This window comes from Colossoma macropomum, unplaced genomic scaffold (genome assembly GCF_904425465.1).
Source record: "Colossoma macropomum unplaced genomic scaffold, Colossoma_macropomum, whole genome shotgun sequence".
In the NCBI taxonomy this organism is placed as follows: Eukaryota; Metazoa; Chordata; class Actinopteri; order Characiformes; family Serrasalmidae; genus Colossoma; species Colossoma macropomum.
This window is the reverse complement of record NW_023494804.1, coordinates 4358791-4376145: the sequence shown is the minus strand read 5'-3', so window position 1 is coordinate 4376145 and position 17355 is coordinate 4358791. Positions and strand designations below refer to the sequence as shown.

The following is a 17355-nucleotide window of genomic DNA, read 5'->3' as shown; positions in this document are numbered from 1 at the left end:
TCCATGGTTATGTCAACGTCATGCAACAAGGTACAAGTTACCAAACGTTCTTTAAATGCTAATTTATGTTTCTGTAAGAGATGTTATTCTAACTAATAGTGAGCCACTTCTATTGGTCCATTCGTCATGAAATGCACACGATACAAAGGGCAGCTAACGTTTTCAAATAAACAAGAAAAATGAAATCAAATGAGCGACGAAACACTCACAAACCAGAGTAAGTGCTCGGCACACAATTGGGACACAGCTAGTTTCTCAACACCACATGCCAGCAGGTCTCAGGCCACGCAGCTGCATGTAAAGTTCAGAGACACGACAACGCTTGAGAGTGTGCGAGTTCATCAGGAGGTTTTCCCACCCTCCCTCATCCCTCCCTCCATCTTCTGAAGCTCAGAGAACCTCCGGCGGCGGCGGCGGCAGCAGCAGCACCACCAATGTATCCTCCTCAGGCTGGTTCATTCATTATGAAGTGTTTTTTTTTTCCTTTTTTTTGATCTCAGATCGAGCCTGGTAGTTGTATTCGTATATACACACCATACAAATGTATTTACATCGCTGTACATGTACTAAGATCGCTCCGTCTGGAGGAGGAGATCCGATACACACAAGTAGCGGAGATTCTAGTAGAAGCTTCCGGCTTATGGCACTACAGCACAGGTCACACTGTTTAAAAGATCCAGTAAACATTCCACAGGCTAACGAAGCTAAAGCCAGTCACGTCGAAGCTGTTTTTTTTTTTTTGTTGTTGTTTTTCTTTTTTTTTTTCATGGTTCGTGGTAGTATGTGGAACGAATGCATTTCAAGGAACCGAAAAACAGATCAAAGTAATAAATAGATGAATTCATGAGTGCATAAATAAATAGAAATATAAATAAATGTACAAATCTATCACACTTTTGTTGTTCACTAATAGCCTGGATTCGCTATTCAAGTGGCATTACGTCCAGTCAACGTGGTTTCGATGCCTCTTCGTGGACGTCTCGTCTCGTTTCTGCGCCGCGCCTTCTTTCAGCTGTGTGTCAGTCGGTAGGGCCGTGGGTTAAGCTCACAGGTAAATTTCCCTTTTGGAGGCGTGGTTGGAGGTGGGGCTGGTGGGCGGGAACTCCGAGGTGACGCTCAGAGGCACCTCCTCCAGTGGGGCGTGGTCACTGGGGACGTGGTCACTGCTGGAGTAGGCACTGCGGGAAGGGGGTAGGCGGGGCCGGGGCTCGTCTCCGCCCAGCCGGGGGGCGTTCCCGTTGGCCAGCCGGCCCAGGCTCCCTCTCTCCTGATAAGGCACGAAGGTGGAGAGCTTGGGAGGGTTGCGGCTCTTTCGGACTGGGGACGGCTGCCCCGGCATCCAGCAGGCGTCCGAGTGGCCCAGCTCGCTGCACTCCTGACTGCAGTTCCCTGTCATGGCGACGTCGGGCAGGGAGCGGATATCTGGGAGAAAAACAAAAACAAGGCGTCGTTAGACGTCCAGCCGAGGGATTTTATATGAGGAAAATGTTACCACGGACATTTTATGGAGTTGAACAGGTTCCAGGTCACCTTCTCATACTGCCATAGGGTCAACACCTATAATATTATATTATATAAGATTATAATTATAGTGGACCATTCTACTGAATTAGTTCAAGCTACAAACAGACAAACAAACAAACAAACAAATAAATAAATAAATACATTTTGTATTATTGCTTTTAAAGTGAAGCTGAAAGATTTCGATTCAACATCAGTTAAACTTTATTCAAAAAATGCTGTCCCATATTTTCAGGTCACTTCCGAGACAACTAAAGGTTTTTGTCTGTGGGCGGAGCCTTATGTTAGCCACTCCCCTGCATTTTAGAGCAGGAAGTGAGACTGCATCCCTGTCCCTCATGGCCACATGGTTAGATTGTGGTTAGATCCCATTGTTTTGAGGTAAATGTTTCCCAAAGTCTGAAAATCAGTGTGGAACATTGAAAACTGTCACATATTTGTGTTTTAATGAAATTCTTATGATTGTGTGTGTAACACTGTTAAAGGCTATGTTTGCTCGTCATGCACTGGCTAGTTTTTTTGAGTTCCGCTCAAAATTAGCTAAAATTATCACCACCGAAACTGTCACTACTGAAACATTTGGTAGTTTCAGAAGTGACAGGATGTTTTGGCAGTGATAAAAGTCCATATCCTCCCATATACATTCAAAACAGTCCATTTTTGGATATTTCAATGCATTCATCAAAAAGATACTACAGATGTAATATAAATAAAATACGATTTTAGCCATTTTATTTTAGTATTTCTTCTCCTACTTTGTGGTAAAAAAAAAAAAAATAAAAATAATAACAGCTGTTTTGCATCAGTCATATTTATATTTTCACTAATTTAGCAAAATCATTAACAAAAAACAAAATGTGTTAGGTTCTGTCCCACTTGTCTCTAGGCAATCAAAGCAACAATTATCAGTAATATCGTACAAATATCATAACTTTACTGTTTGAAAAACAAAATCATTGATACAAAAGCACTGGATGAGCTGTTCTAAGTAAAGCAATAAAGCTCTGAGTACAATTCAGTGCATCATGAAATCTTGAAATTCACACAATTTGATTTCATTAGTTTCAGTATTATTTTTAAAAAATCTGTAAATATTTGAAAAATTGTGCACAGGGAGCTCTTGAGTGGCGCACCTGTCTAGCGTTGACCCTATTTTCTGGAGATCGTGAAGCCTGTGCTAGCCTTCACCCTCCTAACGCTGGTGGTATTATGTGATTGGTGGAGTCCTAATTAGTGGGTGGAATTGGATACAATTAAATAAAAAAAAGTGTACTGAAACTGCAAATATGCAAAATAAAAGCAACACAACAGATCCTGCTGGTAGGTTTTTTTTCTCTTGGAACAATGCATGCAAAAGCCAATTGAAAGCTAACTACGCCCTCTTGTGGAGAATTATCAGCCTGCTAAATGTGAGTGAGTTTCAAGTCAGATCCATGATGTGATTCCAAATGTAAAGACTGACCAGTATGCTTTTTTTTTCAATTTTGTTTTCACAATAGTCATTATTATTGGCCAAGTTATGTATACAATTTTTGTGTAGCCAAAAACAAAACAGACTTAAGTAGTCGAAGTAAAACAGCATTTTACCCACATTTGCTTATCAGTTGTCAGAAATGTTGCTAGACTGCCAGTTCTCAACTTTACAGTTTGTCATGTAAATAAACAGCAAAAACTCTCAATTTCTTAAATAATATGGATAAAATATCACACTTGCTCACAACCTTATAACGTAACACTAAAAACAACCCTAAAAACAGCTAAATAACATGAACTCAAACAACACCTGTTTGCATGTCGTTCAAAATAGCATCACATTCCTGAATATATTTCCTTACATAACATTTAAAGAGACATTCTCGGTGTTTCATTGGTGACATTTCTGTCAATTATAAATCTACAGAACCCCGAAATCAGCCAATCAGTGTACAGCCTGGACCCTAAAAAAAGCACAAGGAAAATGTTCCAGGCTTCAGCAAAGCCAGAAGGAATAGGGTGACAAACCGGCACTGATTTTGTCCTCCTTTGCTGCGGCTCTGCAGGGTGAGTCAGTCAGAGACTGCGGCTCACCTACACCCAGACATGGACAATTAGCGGCCGATGCACAAAGAGCTTGCAGCGGTTGCTATGCGCAGTGCCGCGGTTGCTAAGCGAGGTGCAGCGGTTGCTATGCGCGGTGCTGTTGTTGTTATGTGCCGTGTGGTGGGATTTTTCCGCCACTCGGAGCTTTATTGCGGTCCACTCGGAGCCAGCGTGGCGCCGGCTCCCCTGATTGTGTTTGAAATGTCTGCTATTGTGCTCCAACCAGCGGCTGATAGCTGTTGATGGGTGGCTCGGGTGGTTGCTATGCGCTGTGAACAAGTGTGAGGTGCAAAGGTGTAAAGCCCCTGGAGTGTGGGGGTGGGGTGGGGGGTTGGAGGTGACATGGAACACATGCAGAAGTGTTTACTGTACAGGAGGCCAATTTTCACAATACAGTCTTAAAAAAATAAGGTTCTTTACAGAAGCTTTTTTTTTTTGTAAATAAGAATCTCAAAAGAACTGAACATCATATATTTTTGCCATATCGCCCACACGGCACAGCTGTTTAAGCTTTCTCCCTATTGTCTGGACATCAAGAGGCCAAATTCTGACTATGATAGGAGCCTAAATGGACATGGTCATGGAGATGTGCAGACAAAAAAAAACAGTGCCACATTTAAAAAATACTGTCAAAACCCATAAAGATAATTATTTTTATTAGACTATTTACATATAGTACTGCTGTAAATCCAGTAAACAGGACTCCTTATGCTCTCTTTGTAATGAAACATGCCGTTGGTCATGTGGTCAGTTGGTCAGTGCTCTTTAAATACTGACAACATGCTTGGAAAAGCATATTGTGGTGTAATTTATCAGGTTCCAATAAAATATCATCATATCGGCCTCCGCTATATTCATCAAAAGTTATTTTTTAATGAAACATTTGGTAGTTCTGTGTTCTACACTCTAAAAAAGAAAATGGTTCTATTTAGAACCATGAATGCTCAAAGAACCCTTTGCGTGAATCTAGGGCCCTTTGCTCTGTGGAAACGTCCTTCAGATTACTGGAGAATGTGCTGTAGATGGTTCTACATAGCATAGAGGGTTCTAGTATTGTTACACTGTTAAGCTTGTAACAAAAGAAGAACCCTTTTTGGTGCTAAAAAGAACCCTTTCCAAATGAAACATTCAGCAGTACAGTGTTCTACGCTCTTACAATGATGGTGCTTCAAGGGTTCATTAGTAAAGAAAATAGTTCTATATAGAAGCATGAACAATTAAAGAACGATTTGCATGATTAAAGGGTTCTTTGCATCATGAAAGCGTTCTTCAGATCGATGGAGAATGTGCTGTAGATGGTTCTGTATAGTATCTATTTAAAATTGTTTCTATGTAGCACCCAAAAGGGTTCTTCTGTTGTTTTGGTGTCAAGCTTATAACAACAGAAGAACCCTTTTGGGTGCTAAATAGAACTCGTTTCAAACGAAACATTCAGCACTTCAGTGCTCTACACTCTTGAAAAAGGGTTCTTTAGTAAAGAAAAGGTTTCTATATACAACTATGAACACTCAAAGAACCCTTTGCATTGTAAAAGCGTTCTTCAGATTGATGGAGAACGTGCTCTAGATGGTTCTATGTAAAACCTTTTTGAAAATGGTTCTATATAACACCCAAAATGGTTCAACTTGTAACAGTAGAAGAACGCTTTTGGGTGCTAAATAGAACCCTTTTCAAATGAAACATTCAGCAGAACAGTGTTCTTTAGTAAAGAAAATGGTTCTATACAGAACCATGAACACTCAAAGGAGCTTTTGCATGATTAAGAGTTCTTTGCATCATGAAATGGTTCTTTAGATTGATGGAGAATGTGCTGTAGATGGTTCTATATAGAACCTTTTTGAAAATGGTTCTATATAGCACCCAAAAGGGTTCTTCTGTTGTTATGGTATCAGGCTTGTCACAATAGAAGAACCCTTTTGGGTGCTATATAGAACCATTAAACATTCAGCAGTTCAGTGTTCTACACTCCTAAAAAAAGATGGTGCTTCAAGGGTTCTTTAGTAAAGAAAATGGTCCTATATGGAACCATGAACCCTTTGCATGATTAAAGGGTTCTTTGCATCATGAAATTGTTATTCAGATTGACGGAGAATGTGCTGTAGATGGTTCTATACAGACATCTTTGAAAATGGTTCTAGATAGCACCCAAAAGGGTTCTTCTATTGTTTTGGTGTCAAGCTTCTAACAATAGAAGAACCCTTTTGGTGCTATCTAGAACCCTTTTCAAAAAGGTTCTATATAGTACCATCTATAGCACATTCTCCATAAATCCAATGAACCCTTTCATGATACAAAGAACCCTTTAATCATGCAAAGGGTTATTTAAGTGTTCATGGTTCTATATAGAACCACTTTCTTTACAAAAGAACCCATGAAAAAACATTTTATTAAGAGTGTAGAATTAATGACGATATTAATGATGTGCTCAGAGAAGTTTATCATGATGTCATTTATCACGATAACAATAATATCATCATATCGCCCACCCCTCGTTTCTTATGTTGGTTTGTTCTATGAGCTTCTGAATGAGTAAATATTACTGTACCCCACCTAATCCGGACCTCACCTTCAGATTTCTAATAAAAACTGACTTTTTTGTGGCATTTTTCTTTACAAAAAGCAGCCAAATCTCCTCACAGCCACAAACTGTTCACGTGCTCATCATCCTGAAGACTTTGATCTCCACAAAGACCTAAATACACACGCACACACACTCACACACAGACATCAGGATACTATATGTGGCTCTAAATGGGGTCTACCACTGGTCCTACAGGCAAATTCGATGTTACGGCTTATTGACTGGCACGTCTGAAATTAGTGTGCCCCTGATTGCTATCCATTTTCCATCCCACTGTTTCTAATTAATTAAATAGGGCCAAGAACCAGTGACCTCATTCCAACAACCAGTGGCACGAATGGATATACTGTATCTACTCCACTCTAAGGGGGGGGTAGTGTGATGCTGCTATCTGTATCTCTATCTGTATTGGGATTTATACTGGAAGCGGGCGTGGACCAGTCTAGTAGTGTTTTTTTAAACGTTATCCGGGTCAAACCAAAACTAAATAATCTTAATATGTCCACTAACATCTCCTATTATCATATATGCAAACTCCAAATTCCAAACATATGTTACAGTCACTGGTGTTGTATGAATATGGTGTAACACCAGTGACGGTGACTCCAGTGACATTCTGGTTAAAACTGAGGATTCTGTAAATTGGCTGACTCATTGGTGGTCAGGTGAGCTTGTGCAACTATTTAAAATCAGTGATAAAAATGATAATACGGCATTATTTTTACATAATTTTAATTACCCAGACATTAAAGCACATAACACCGGTGACACACAGAAGTTATGAGCTGCCTGATAAACAAAATTATTAATAAATTAATTAAATATAGTGAGAAAATGTGGACTCGCCTTCTCATGGCGGTTCTTTATAGCACCCAAAAAGGTTCTTCTATTGTTACAAGCTTGACACTGTAGAAAAACCTTTTTGGGCATGACACAGAACCATTTTCAAAAAGGTTTTATATAGAACCATCTATAGAACATTCTCCATCAGTCGGAAGAACACTTTTATGATGCTAAGAACCTTTTAATCATGCAAAGTGTTCTTTGAGTGTTCATGGTTCTATTTAGAACCATTTTCTTTACTAAAGAACCCTTGAAGCACCATAATTGGGAGTGTACAACACTGAATTGCTGAATGTTTCATTTGAAAAGGGTTCTATGTAGCACCCAAAAGGGTTCTTCTATTGTGACAAGCTTGATACCATAACAACAGAAGAACCCTTTTGGGTGCTATATAGAACCATTTTCAAAAAGGTTCTATATAGAACCATCTACATCACATTCTCCATCAATCTAAAGAACCATTTCATGATGCTAAGAACCCTTTAGTCATGTAAAAGGTTCTTAGAGTGTTCACGGTTCTATTTAGAACCATTTTCTTTACTAAAGAACCCTTGAAGGACCATCTTTTTGTTAAGTGCGTAGAACAATGAACTGCTGAATGTTTCATTTGGAAAGGGTTCTATGTAGCACCCAAAAGGGTTCTTCTATTGTTACAAGCTTGACACCATAACAACAGAAGAAACCTTTTGACACAAATGTCCAAGTACAAGAACCATTTGGGCGCGAAAGAGAACCATTTTCAAAAAGGTTACATATAGAACCATCTACAGCACATTCTCAATCAATCGGAAGAACCTTTCATGATGCAAACAACCCTTTAATCATGCATTCTTTGAGTGTTCATGGTTCCATTTAGAACCTTACTAAAGAATCTTTGTAGCACCATCTTTGTGTGTAGAACAGTGACCTGCTGAACGTATCATTTGGTATATAGCACCCAAAAGGGTTCTTCTATTGCTACAAGTTTGACACTGTAACAGAAGATCCCTTTTGGGTGCTATATAGAACCATTTTCAGAAAAGTTCTATATAGAACCATATAGAACCATCTACAGCACATTCTCCATCAATCAGTGAACCCACACAGTTGTCTGAGCTTTTATATGTCATGTGAAAATGGTAAAATAGTGGACAAATCTGGAATAATTCATCCTTTCTAGGCCAAAATCTTTTTTAAAATTGCCTTAAAACAGCGTCTCAGTCATCAGACAGTGAATTCATAACTATTTCCTGTAGTAACATTCTGTGAGGGAGCTTTTAGAGGTGGACGTCTGGTTCCTATCACCACCACTGTGAACAGTTCTGACTCTCTAGAAAGGAGCGTTTCACACCAAACCGCTCTGAACGACTCTGTTTACATCTCGACCATTTAATTATGCAGAGATTTTCAACAATTGGTGGAACATCAGATGTAAACAAGGCCATACTTGTATCTCATTTATATTCAATGCATGTGTAAAATATTATTATCTGCATTCTGATTTGAACCGCAAGTGAGCGTAGTCCACACTAGAAGCAGTTTTTTAGACTATCCGTGAGTTTAAACTGATACATAATGAATATTCTAAAGCAAACGGAAAAACAAACCGTGCGCCGCCTTCCCGCGTCTGTGTTTGTACTTATGCGAAACGCATTATCTGTTTATTCCGAATGAGACATTTATATTCGGTTACACCCCTTCTCCGCTCCTCAAACACTCCGAGCTCGCTTGTAAACAAACACACAGCCCGAGCACATAAAACAGCGGATGGTCCCGAAGCATGCCACGCTCCTCCGCCACACGTGTCCTCCTCGCGCGTGTGCTTTGAGAATTTCCCAGAGAGGGAAAATTAAAGTGAGGGAGAAGAGCGGAGTCTTAAACACGGCCGAGCTCCACAGATGGCGGCCCTGAGGCGGGCGGGGTTGAAGCCCAGGAGACCCACCTCTACTGGCCTTGAACATCCATGAAGCTTTAATGGAGTCATTAAAAAACTGAGGAACGACAAAAAAAATATATATATATATATATATATAAATAAATAAACAAACTAGCCCATCGACCTTTCCTCCAACAGCGTAAACATTCACCTCGGACCAGGCCGGAGGAGGCCAGCAGGAAATAGGCAGGTGGACACGGTGAATACATCAAAGAAGGGCCGGTGAAGGAGGGTAAGAAGAAGATGCTTTACACATTGATGGTGGAATTGGAGCCACAGTAAATCAGCTCTCACCACACAACCTGTTTTGGTTTCCATCCACGTATTCTTAGACCCAATCCCATTTCTCATTTTTACCCCTACTTCTTGTTTTCGAGTGTCACCTAGTAGGGGTAGTGGTCTTTCCTACCAAATGGGACCCTCAAATAAAGAGAGCATTACTTCATTAACAGCTACTAGCGCTGCTCTGTAGGCGACGCTGCCAGTCTGCAGTGACAGCAGAGGAGGGTAAAGTTCAGCTCCTCACTGCTGGGCTTTAGTTACATTTAGGGCATCATATGACTTCAAAGAGGGGGGGCAATTATTTATTATCACCCACCCCTAATTCTTCAGTGATACGAAGCTGAAGTCAGATATTCACCAGCTTCTTGATTGAATTTTCCCGTTCCACCTTAAATGGAGCAGCAGTTACATTCTGGTGCCTGAGGCGTCAGAACTGCTGGACTATTTAAGGTGGAATGGGAAATTTAGCTAACTACCGAGACATTAGCATACTACCGTCAATTCTTTATGCTTTTTATGAAGAAAAGGACCATAATACACTGAAACAACATTAAACTAAAATAAATACAGTGGTTATTGTAATTTGTAACGGAGAAAATTTTCACATTTGTGTGTTTCGTTGGACGCTGGCGCAGCCATCTTGCCGGTTTTCCTTTTTATCATAACACTCTGTTTGGAGTGAGTCTCTTCATTTCTCAGAAGTATTTTCACGCATGTGATGTAGAGACCTTTGTTCCCTCATTCAGAGCTGAAATAACATTTCAGATTATTCAGTTAAGTTTAATTCAACAGCTGTTTGGGAACCTAGATGTAAATATGAAGCACTGCTCTTATAAAGTGTCAAAAGCTATTTGATTTGCAATGGCACCCCCTTGTGGAGAATCTCCCACTTGCTAAATGTGAGTGAGTGGGTAAGGGAATAAATAAGTGAGTTAATGGGTAAGTAAATGAGGATGTGAATGAGTGAGGAAATGACTTAAATAGTAATTGAGTTAATTAGTAATTGAATTGAGTGAGTATGTGAGTTAATGAGTGAGTGAAGGAGTGAGTGAGTGAGTGAGTGAGTGAGTGAGTAAATGAGTGAATGAATGAGTGAGTGAATGAGTGGGTGAGCAAAGATGTGAAAGACTCAGTGGATGAGTGAGTAACTGAGTTAATGAGTGAGTTAATAAGTGAAAGACTGAGTGAATGGGTAAGCACGAGTGAATTAGTAACTCAGTTAATAAGTGAGTGAGTGAATGAGCGAGTGAGTAACTGAGTGAATGAATGAGTGAGTGAGTAAATGAGTGGGTGAGCAAAGAAGTGAAAGACAGTGGATGAGTGAATAACTGAGTTAACGAGTGAGTTAATGAGTTAATGAGTGAGGTAATGAGTGAAAGACTGAGTGAATGAGTGAGTAATTGAGGTAACAAGTGTGTTAATGAGTTAATGAGTGAGTGAGTGAGTGAGTGAGAGAGTGAATAAGTGAGTAACTGAGTTAATGACTGAGTGAATGAGTGAGTAATTGAGGTAACAAGTGTGTTAATGAGTGAGTGAGTGAGTGAGTGAGAGTGAATAAGTGAGTAACTGAGTTAGTGAGTGAGTGAGTGAGTGAGTGAGTTAATGATTGTATCTTCTGAGCAATTTTTATGGCTGCGTTTCACACCTTAAAGGGAAATTATTAGACTCATTTTCAATGTTCATAAATTTATTGAACTGTTTTTGAACTGTTCACCATCTAAAATCAGTATAACGTTTTCCTCTTTAATAAGATAAAGGTACGTTTTAATTTCTTCATCAGTCCACCGGTCCCTGGTTTCCTAGCAACGACAGAGCACAGTATTCACATTTACAGTTGTATGCAAGAGTTTGAACACCCCTGGTCAAATAATATTTTTGTTGATTTACTTAGCACATCCTCTAAAAACGTCTATTTGACATGTTCTGCAAATTTTAGAGCATCAGTTTTATTTAATTTTGCTAAGTTTAACACACTGGCAAAAAATAAAACATGCAATATGAATTGTCCAGTAATCACTGCCCACATTTGGTTTTATGTTCTTCAAATATGTTTAATTCAGCAAATCTACAGTAAGTGAGGTGTGCTCTCCGCAGAGGACGTGTCAACGTATTTCACGTTTCAACAAAATGTAATTTATCCAGGGATGCCAAAACTTTTGCACACGACTGCGCATTATTTCTTGGACAGATGTGTTTCCATTGCAGTTAAAAAATATATGCACCTCAAGCGAGTGCGCAAATATACAGGAGATTTTGTTCGATATGTGCTGTTTTGATCAAATAAGGTTTAATCGATATATCAAACTACACATAAAAACACGAGGGTGGAAATCCAGCAGGTGAGTGAGGGAGTTACAAGCCAGTTCGATGAGGAAAGCCGGTTCCATGAAGGAAAAAAAAATAAACAAACAAAAAAAACACATTAGCCTCCCGCTAGCGAGAATGTGTCGCCTGAGCGATTGAGCTCGCTGGAAATCGAGTACGTGTGGACTCTGTTGAAGGTGAAGGTGCTGGACGGATAAAGATGGAAAGTATGTTAGAGTCGGGGAGGGTGGCGGCCACTGTGAGCGAGAGAGATAGAGACGTAGAGCGAAGGAACGGTGGAGTTTGCGTGTTACAGATAGGCTAACAGAGGGAGGGATTGCTACTCTTTATGTGAGAGAGATGGAAGAGGAGAGAAAGGGTGAGAGAGAGAGAGAGAGAGAGAGAGAGAGAGAGAGAAAGAGAGAGAGGGGAGAGGGAGAGTGGAGCTGCCAGGGGCTGTAAGCAGTAGCTAATGGGATTGAGCGAGCAGGTGACTGAGCTTGAGGAGAAAAAGCTCCTCCACACTTTCTCTCCCAGAACAACAAAAGCCCCAAAGCATCCAGCTCTGCAAACAGACTGCACATGTTGCGGCATCAGCCGGCCATGGAGCACTTCATCCCTCACTCCACAGCATGGCACACTGCCTGAGCCAGAGAGAGAGAGAGAGAGAGAGAGAGAGAGAGAGAGAGAGAGAGAGAGAGCACAACAGAGGGAGAGAGACCATAGCATAGCACAAAAGAAAGGGATAGAAAGAGACAAAGAGGGTAACAAAGAGGGTAAGAGACAGCAAGTACAACAGAGAGAGGGGGAGAAAGAGGGAGAGAGACAGAGAGAGAGACAGAGAGAGAGAGAGAGAGAGAGAGAGAGAGAGAGAGAGGGAAAGCATAGCTCAAGAGACAGAGCATAGCATGAGAGAGAGGAAAGGGAGGCAATAGAGGGAGAGGGAGAGAGATAGCATAACACGAGAGAGAGAGAAAGGGGAAAGAAAGAGGGTAAAAGAGAGGGAGAGAGAGGAAGAGAGAGAGGGAGAGAGAGAAAGCATAGCATAGTACAAGAAAGAAAGAGAGGGAGAGAGGAAGAGAGAGAGAAAGCATAGCATAGTACAAGAAAGAGATAGGGAGAGAGAGACAAAGGGGGACGAAAGAGGGAGGCAAAGAACGACCGCATAACAAGAGAGAGATAGAGAGAAAGAGAGAGAGAAAAGGGGAAAGAAAGATAAAGAGAGAGATAGCAAAGCACAGAGAGGAAAAGAGAACGTGTGAGAAAGGGAGTGAGAAAAAGAGACAGAGAGAGAAGATAAAGAGATAAAAGGACAGGGGGAAGAAGAGAAAGAGGGAGAATGAAAAGAGGGATTGCAAAAGGAGAGGGCAGAGAGAGACGAGCGGGGAAAGGAGAGATAGAGAGAGAGAGAGATAGAGAGAGAAGTCGAGAGATACTGGGCAATACTGAAAAAAAAATTATGATGAAAATACAGATAACACTGAATGTGACGACAATTATGAGGAAAAAGAAAACACTGCTGTGGCTCTTAAACCAACGGACCATAATACAGTAAATATGTGTTGAATAAATCTTGTTGCGAAGTTTCTCATTCACACTCTGTTCAAGTCGGTGCAGCTGCGTTAAACTCCTCAACTTCTTCTAAAATTACATAAACGCGTTTCACTACCGTACAAAATTAAAAATAATGAAATCCTAACAGCCACATATATCAGAACACTGAGTATGTTTTAATGCAGTAAGGCTGAACAAGGACACACGGTGTCACAGAGTGTAAAGCACCACTCTAATGAAGCATCTACTTCGCTGCTAACAGCGCCCCCTTGTGGAGAATTTGTAGCCTGCAAAATGTAAGTTGATGGCGTACTTAAGTCTAAAAGCAGTCAAGATTACCTGAACAGCTTTTTCTATTCATATCTGCAGTCAAGCTAAATACATATTGGAGTCCTTATAAAGCTCCTTATGGTGATGCAAGTTTGTTGTAACAGTTGCCGCACTGTTACTGCTTCATCCATTTTACCATGTCGCCCATGCATTTTGCACACAACATTGAACAGTCATCATCTTTTAAGGATTTTTACAGACTAGTAGTTTTTGAGCTGAGCCTTTTATTGTTAAAGAAGGTCAAGTAGGGTGAGCTGCTGGCCACGTCACCACATTTCCTATCCACATTCTTCCACAAATTCAGAGCGATTTGTCAGTGTTTTAAAGAGATCTGTGCCGAAGGGCGTTTTCAGGGCATGTAAGTCATTTTTTTCAACACAGATTTTTTGTGTAAATCACAAAATCTTATATTGCTTTAATCACCATCTTGTTGCCTACGATGCAGCACTGTTTTAAAGCAGGTGACAAGCTCACAGCAAGCGCTAGTTAGGCTTAAGTTTAGCCTCCGTACTGCGAGATTAGTTGTTACACTGCGTTACGGCAAAGACACCTTTAATAAATAAAGACTAATAAAGTAAATTTTGTCTTTTTTGTTGCATATATTTACACAGAACAGTTGGTAAAGTTATTCAGAGACAATGTACCATACTTTACTGATGTGTGATATTTTTGTTTGCTGACCTACACTGGACAAAAATAAATCTGTCATTGTTTAAGAGTCTCATATAAGTGTTCGTGTATAATTTGATGTATGTGTGTATCCATCCATTGAGCTTTCTGTCTTATAGATAGATCATTTATAATGCAATACAGTTAGAAAATATATTTCTTACAACACAGAATGGTATTAAATTAACTTTGTTTGCACTAATTCATCAGACTTTTCTAACAGGTGTTAAACTGACCCTCTGTCTGTCACATGCACCCGTCCCCCAGGCCCCGTTGATAGCCGTGAGAGCCGATAGGAAGGAGGGGCCCAAACTCAGAACGAGGACGAAGCCTGACGAGGACAGCGGGGAGAGGAGGACCGCAAGTGCAAGAGCCCCGCCTCCGGTCCCGCAGCGAGGTCACTTTAATTTGCCTTACGCTCGACCTGGGCGGCAGTGTTCGGGATTCACGCACCGTTCCCCACTCGGGGCCCGGGAGACAGGCGCATGCCATACCCACCCACCATTTAGTGGCGTTGTACATGAATAGTAGGTGCTAGAAACAAAGTTCAAGCGTTCATTTGTAGCAGAGATGTACATGTTGCTTATCTAAAAATATGATTATTACAACCTAAAATTTATTCTACAAAGGTTGTGCCCTGCTTCCCCTTGTTCTCTAGGAGAGCAGGGTTCAGGACCCAGCTCAGGGAGGCACTTGTCAGGCTTTGAATGCTACGTTTCTGCCAGTCTAACTTTACCTTAGCGCTGCACATGTGAGGTAATTTGACCTGTTTAAATCTTAATGAAAGGGCGGCACGGTGGCGCAGTGGGCAGCGCTGTCGCCTCACAGCAAGAATGGCCTGGGTTTGATTCCCGGCCGGGCGACCAGGGTCATTTCTGTGTGGAGTTTGCATGTTCTCCCTGTGTCTGCGTGGGTTTCCTCTGGGTTCTCTGGTTTCAGACCAAAGACAGGCCGATTGGACATGCTAAAATTGCCCCTAGGTAGTTACTATGAATGTGTCTGTCTGCCCTGCGATGGACTGGCGGCCTGTCCAGGGTGTATCCTGCCTTCCGCCCAATGACAGCTGGGATAGGCTCCAGCACCCCACCGCGACCCAGAAGGATAAGCGGTTTGGATGATGTATGTAATCTTAATGATATGTTTATCGCAATAACTATCAAATAAGATCCATCACACAGTCCAAACTGACACAGTAAGAAAAATGTCGCTATTGATAAAAATGAGTGGAAAATTCAGCCAGATCTACTCAGACCTGTGTAACATGTCAAGCACACATGGTGTGCAGGTTTTACAGTGGGCTTGCGTCAGGGAGCCCGTGGGATGGCTGGGTTTGTGTATGTGTGACAGGTTTCTTCTCCGTCTGATCCTCTGCCCAGGGGCATGGGGTAGGGGGGGGAAGCTACTCTTCCTGCGATTTCACAGGGCACCCCTCTGTTTGATACCACATGCTCTCTTTCTGTCTGTCTGCTCTCTCTCTCTCTCTCTCTCTCTCTCTCTCTCTGTGTCTCTCTCTCTCCACCTGCCGAGACTCGGCGCACCACTGTGCTCTAATCAGCTGGAAATTGCAGCCTAGTTCAAGGAGCGGCGCATCGAAAACGGGAGAAATCTGTCCCGACCCGCGGTCGCTCGCACTTGCCACCGAGCGCGCCTACTGTATTTAAAATAAATAAATAAATAAAGAAAGAAAAAAAAAATGATCTGACCCCCTGCTGTTAGCGCTAAAGACAATGATGAATGTATTTAGATAATGATACGGGGAAACCATCTTGCGGAAGAAGAATGACACAAGCTGTTTCTCTTTTTTTCTTCTCCGCCACGCCATGCTGGGGTTGTTATCACATCGAGGAGCCGCAGTCTAACAAGCTGACACCTCAGAGTACATCATGTTCTCTGCCAGAGCAAAAGTGAAAGACAAAGAATATGAGAGCAGTCAGTAGGGAAAGTAACGGAAATAAGACGAATCATCGCCGGATTTATCGAGTAAGAGCAGAGACACCCCGACACCGACGCTCATTTGGGAAAGTAATGCCAGCAAAGCATCTCAGATAAGGGTTCACGGACCCGCGGTGTCTCCAGCTCGCTCTGTTTTTGTCACGCTCCGAAAGCAGACAGGTGATTCCTCCGCGGCAGAAAAATTATACAACAGCCCAAATGTGGAGGAAGACACCCGCACCCCCTGAGATGCTAACGGAGACGAGGCGCAAAAGACAACAAGCTGCATTTCCCTCTACTGATCATGCCTTAGCGCCTCTGCACCGATATGGGGGCTTTTGTGGGGCAAATCTCAGCCTGTGAATTTTTCACTCCAAAAAGCGGGAAACTGTAAAGGTTCCGGGTAGGCGTTTGATTCATAATTGAACGCTCGCTCGGTCTGTTTTCGGCAGTTGCGAGCCTGCTGCGGAGACGGTGAGGATGAAGCCCATAGCCCTCAACTTGAGGCCCTAATCCATCTCCTTCAGCCCCTCCTCTGTGCTGACAAGCCTTTAGATATGAAGGAGGGGAGGTCAGCAAGCGGTCGCTTCCGGGAGGCCTCCGGATCCTCCTCGAGATGATAAAAATATCGGAAGGACGAGGCAGTGGAGGAAGGAGAGGAACTGGGATAGGTGATCCAGCTAAAGATTTTATCACAATATGTCATGTGATGCTGATAATCAGTGCTAATTGCCAATCATCTGGTTGCTCTGATTTAAGAAAACTGAACCCATTCTGTCTTTTTCAACTTTTTCCTCAATTTTACCACAAAAGTACACTAAAAGTAGCTAGCTAACTCTTCTTAACTGTCCTGCAAGTTTGAGGTGTTGGGAGTGAATGGCAAGACTTCTTCCTTTGAATCTAGTGAGTAAAATATGCACCTACTGGAACAAAGTAGCCACCGTTGTATGCCTTTGCTGTAAGACTGGGAAACAGAACTGCATCAAATGCTTTGAGTTTTCTCTGGATCTTTGGTTTGGGAATGTCCAGAGGTACGTTCATGTTGGAAGACGATCTCCGCACTCTCAAAGAATATGGAAAAGACCCCACAATGCAAAGGTCTACTGGCTATTTTGACAAAAAAGAAGTACAGCAATGGTTGCATCTACAAGTTTTCATGATGGTGCATTCTACTGCTAGAATACACAAGGCTAAGGTTTCAGCAATCCAAATGTGGGAAAGAACTGCCTGTAACACCAGTGAACTGCTTAGTACATGAGTAAAGTTATGGTAAAGTAAAACAAAAACAAAAAATGGATTGTATATTGCAGCATAATGCATGTTAGGGTGGGATAACATTTATATA

The 17355-nt window shown here is 41.6% G+C and overlaps 1 protein-coding gene across 1 annotated transcript in view; it reads right to left on the bottom strand.

Annotated features, from left to right (window-relative positions):
- Positions 1-750: 750 nt before the first annotated feature.
- pcdh1a (protocadherin 1a) overlaps positions 751-17355 on the bottom strand; it is a 127459-nt gene continuing 110854 nt past the window's right edge. The window contains exon 5 of the mRNA XM_036595451.1: positions 751-1422. Within this exon, the coding sequence (XP_036451344.1) occupies positions 1046-1422 (377 nt within the window). The 3' untranslated portion in view covers positions 751-1045. The remainder of the gene's footprint in view (positions 1423-17355) is intronic.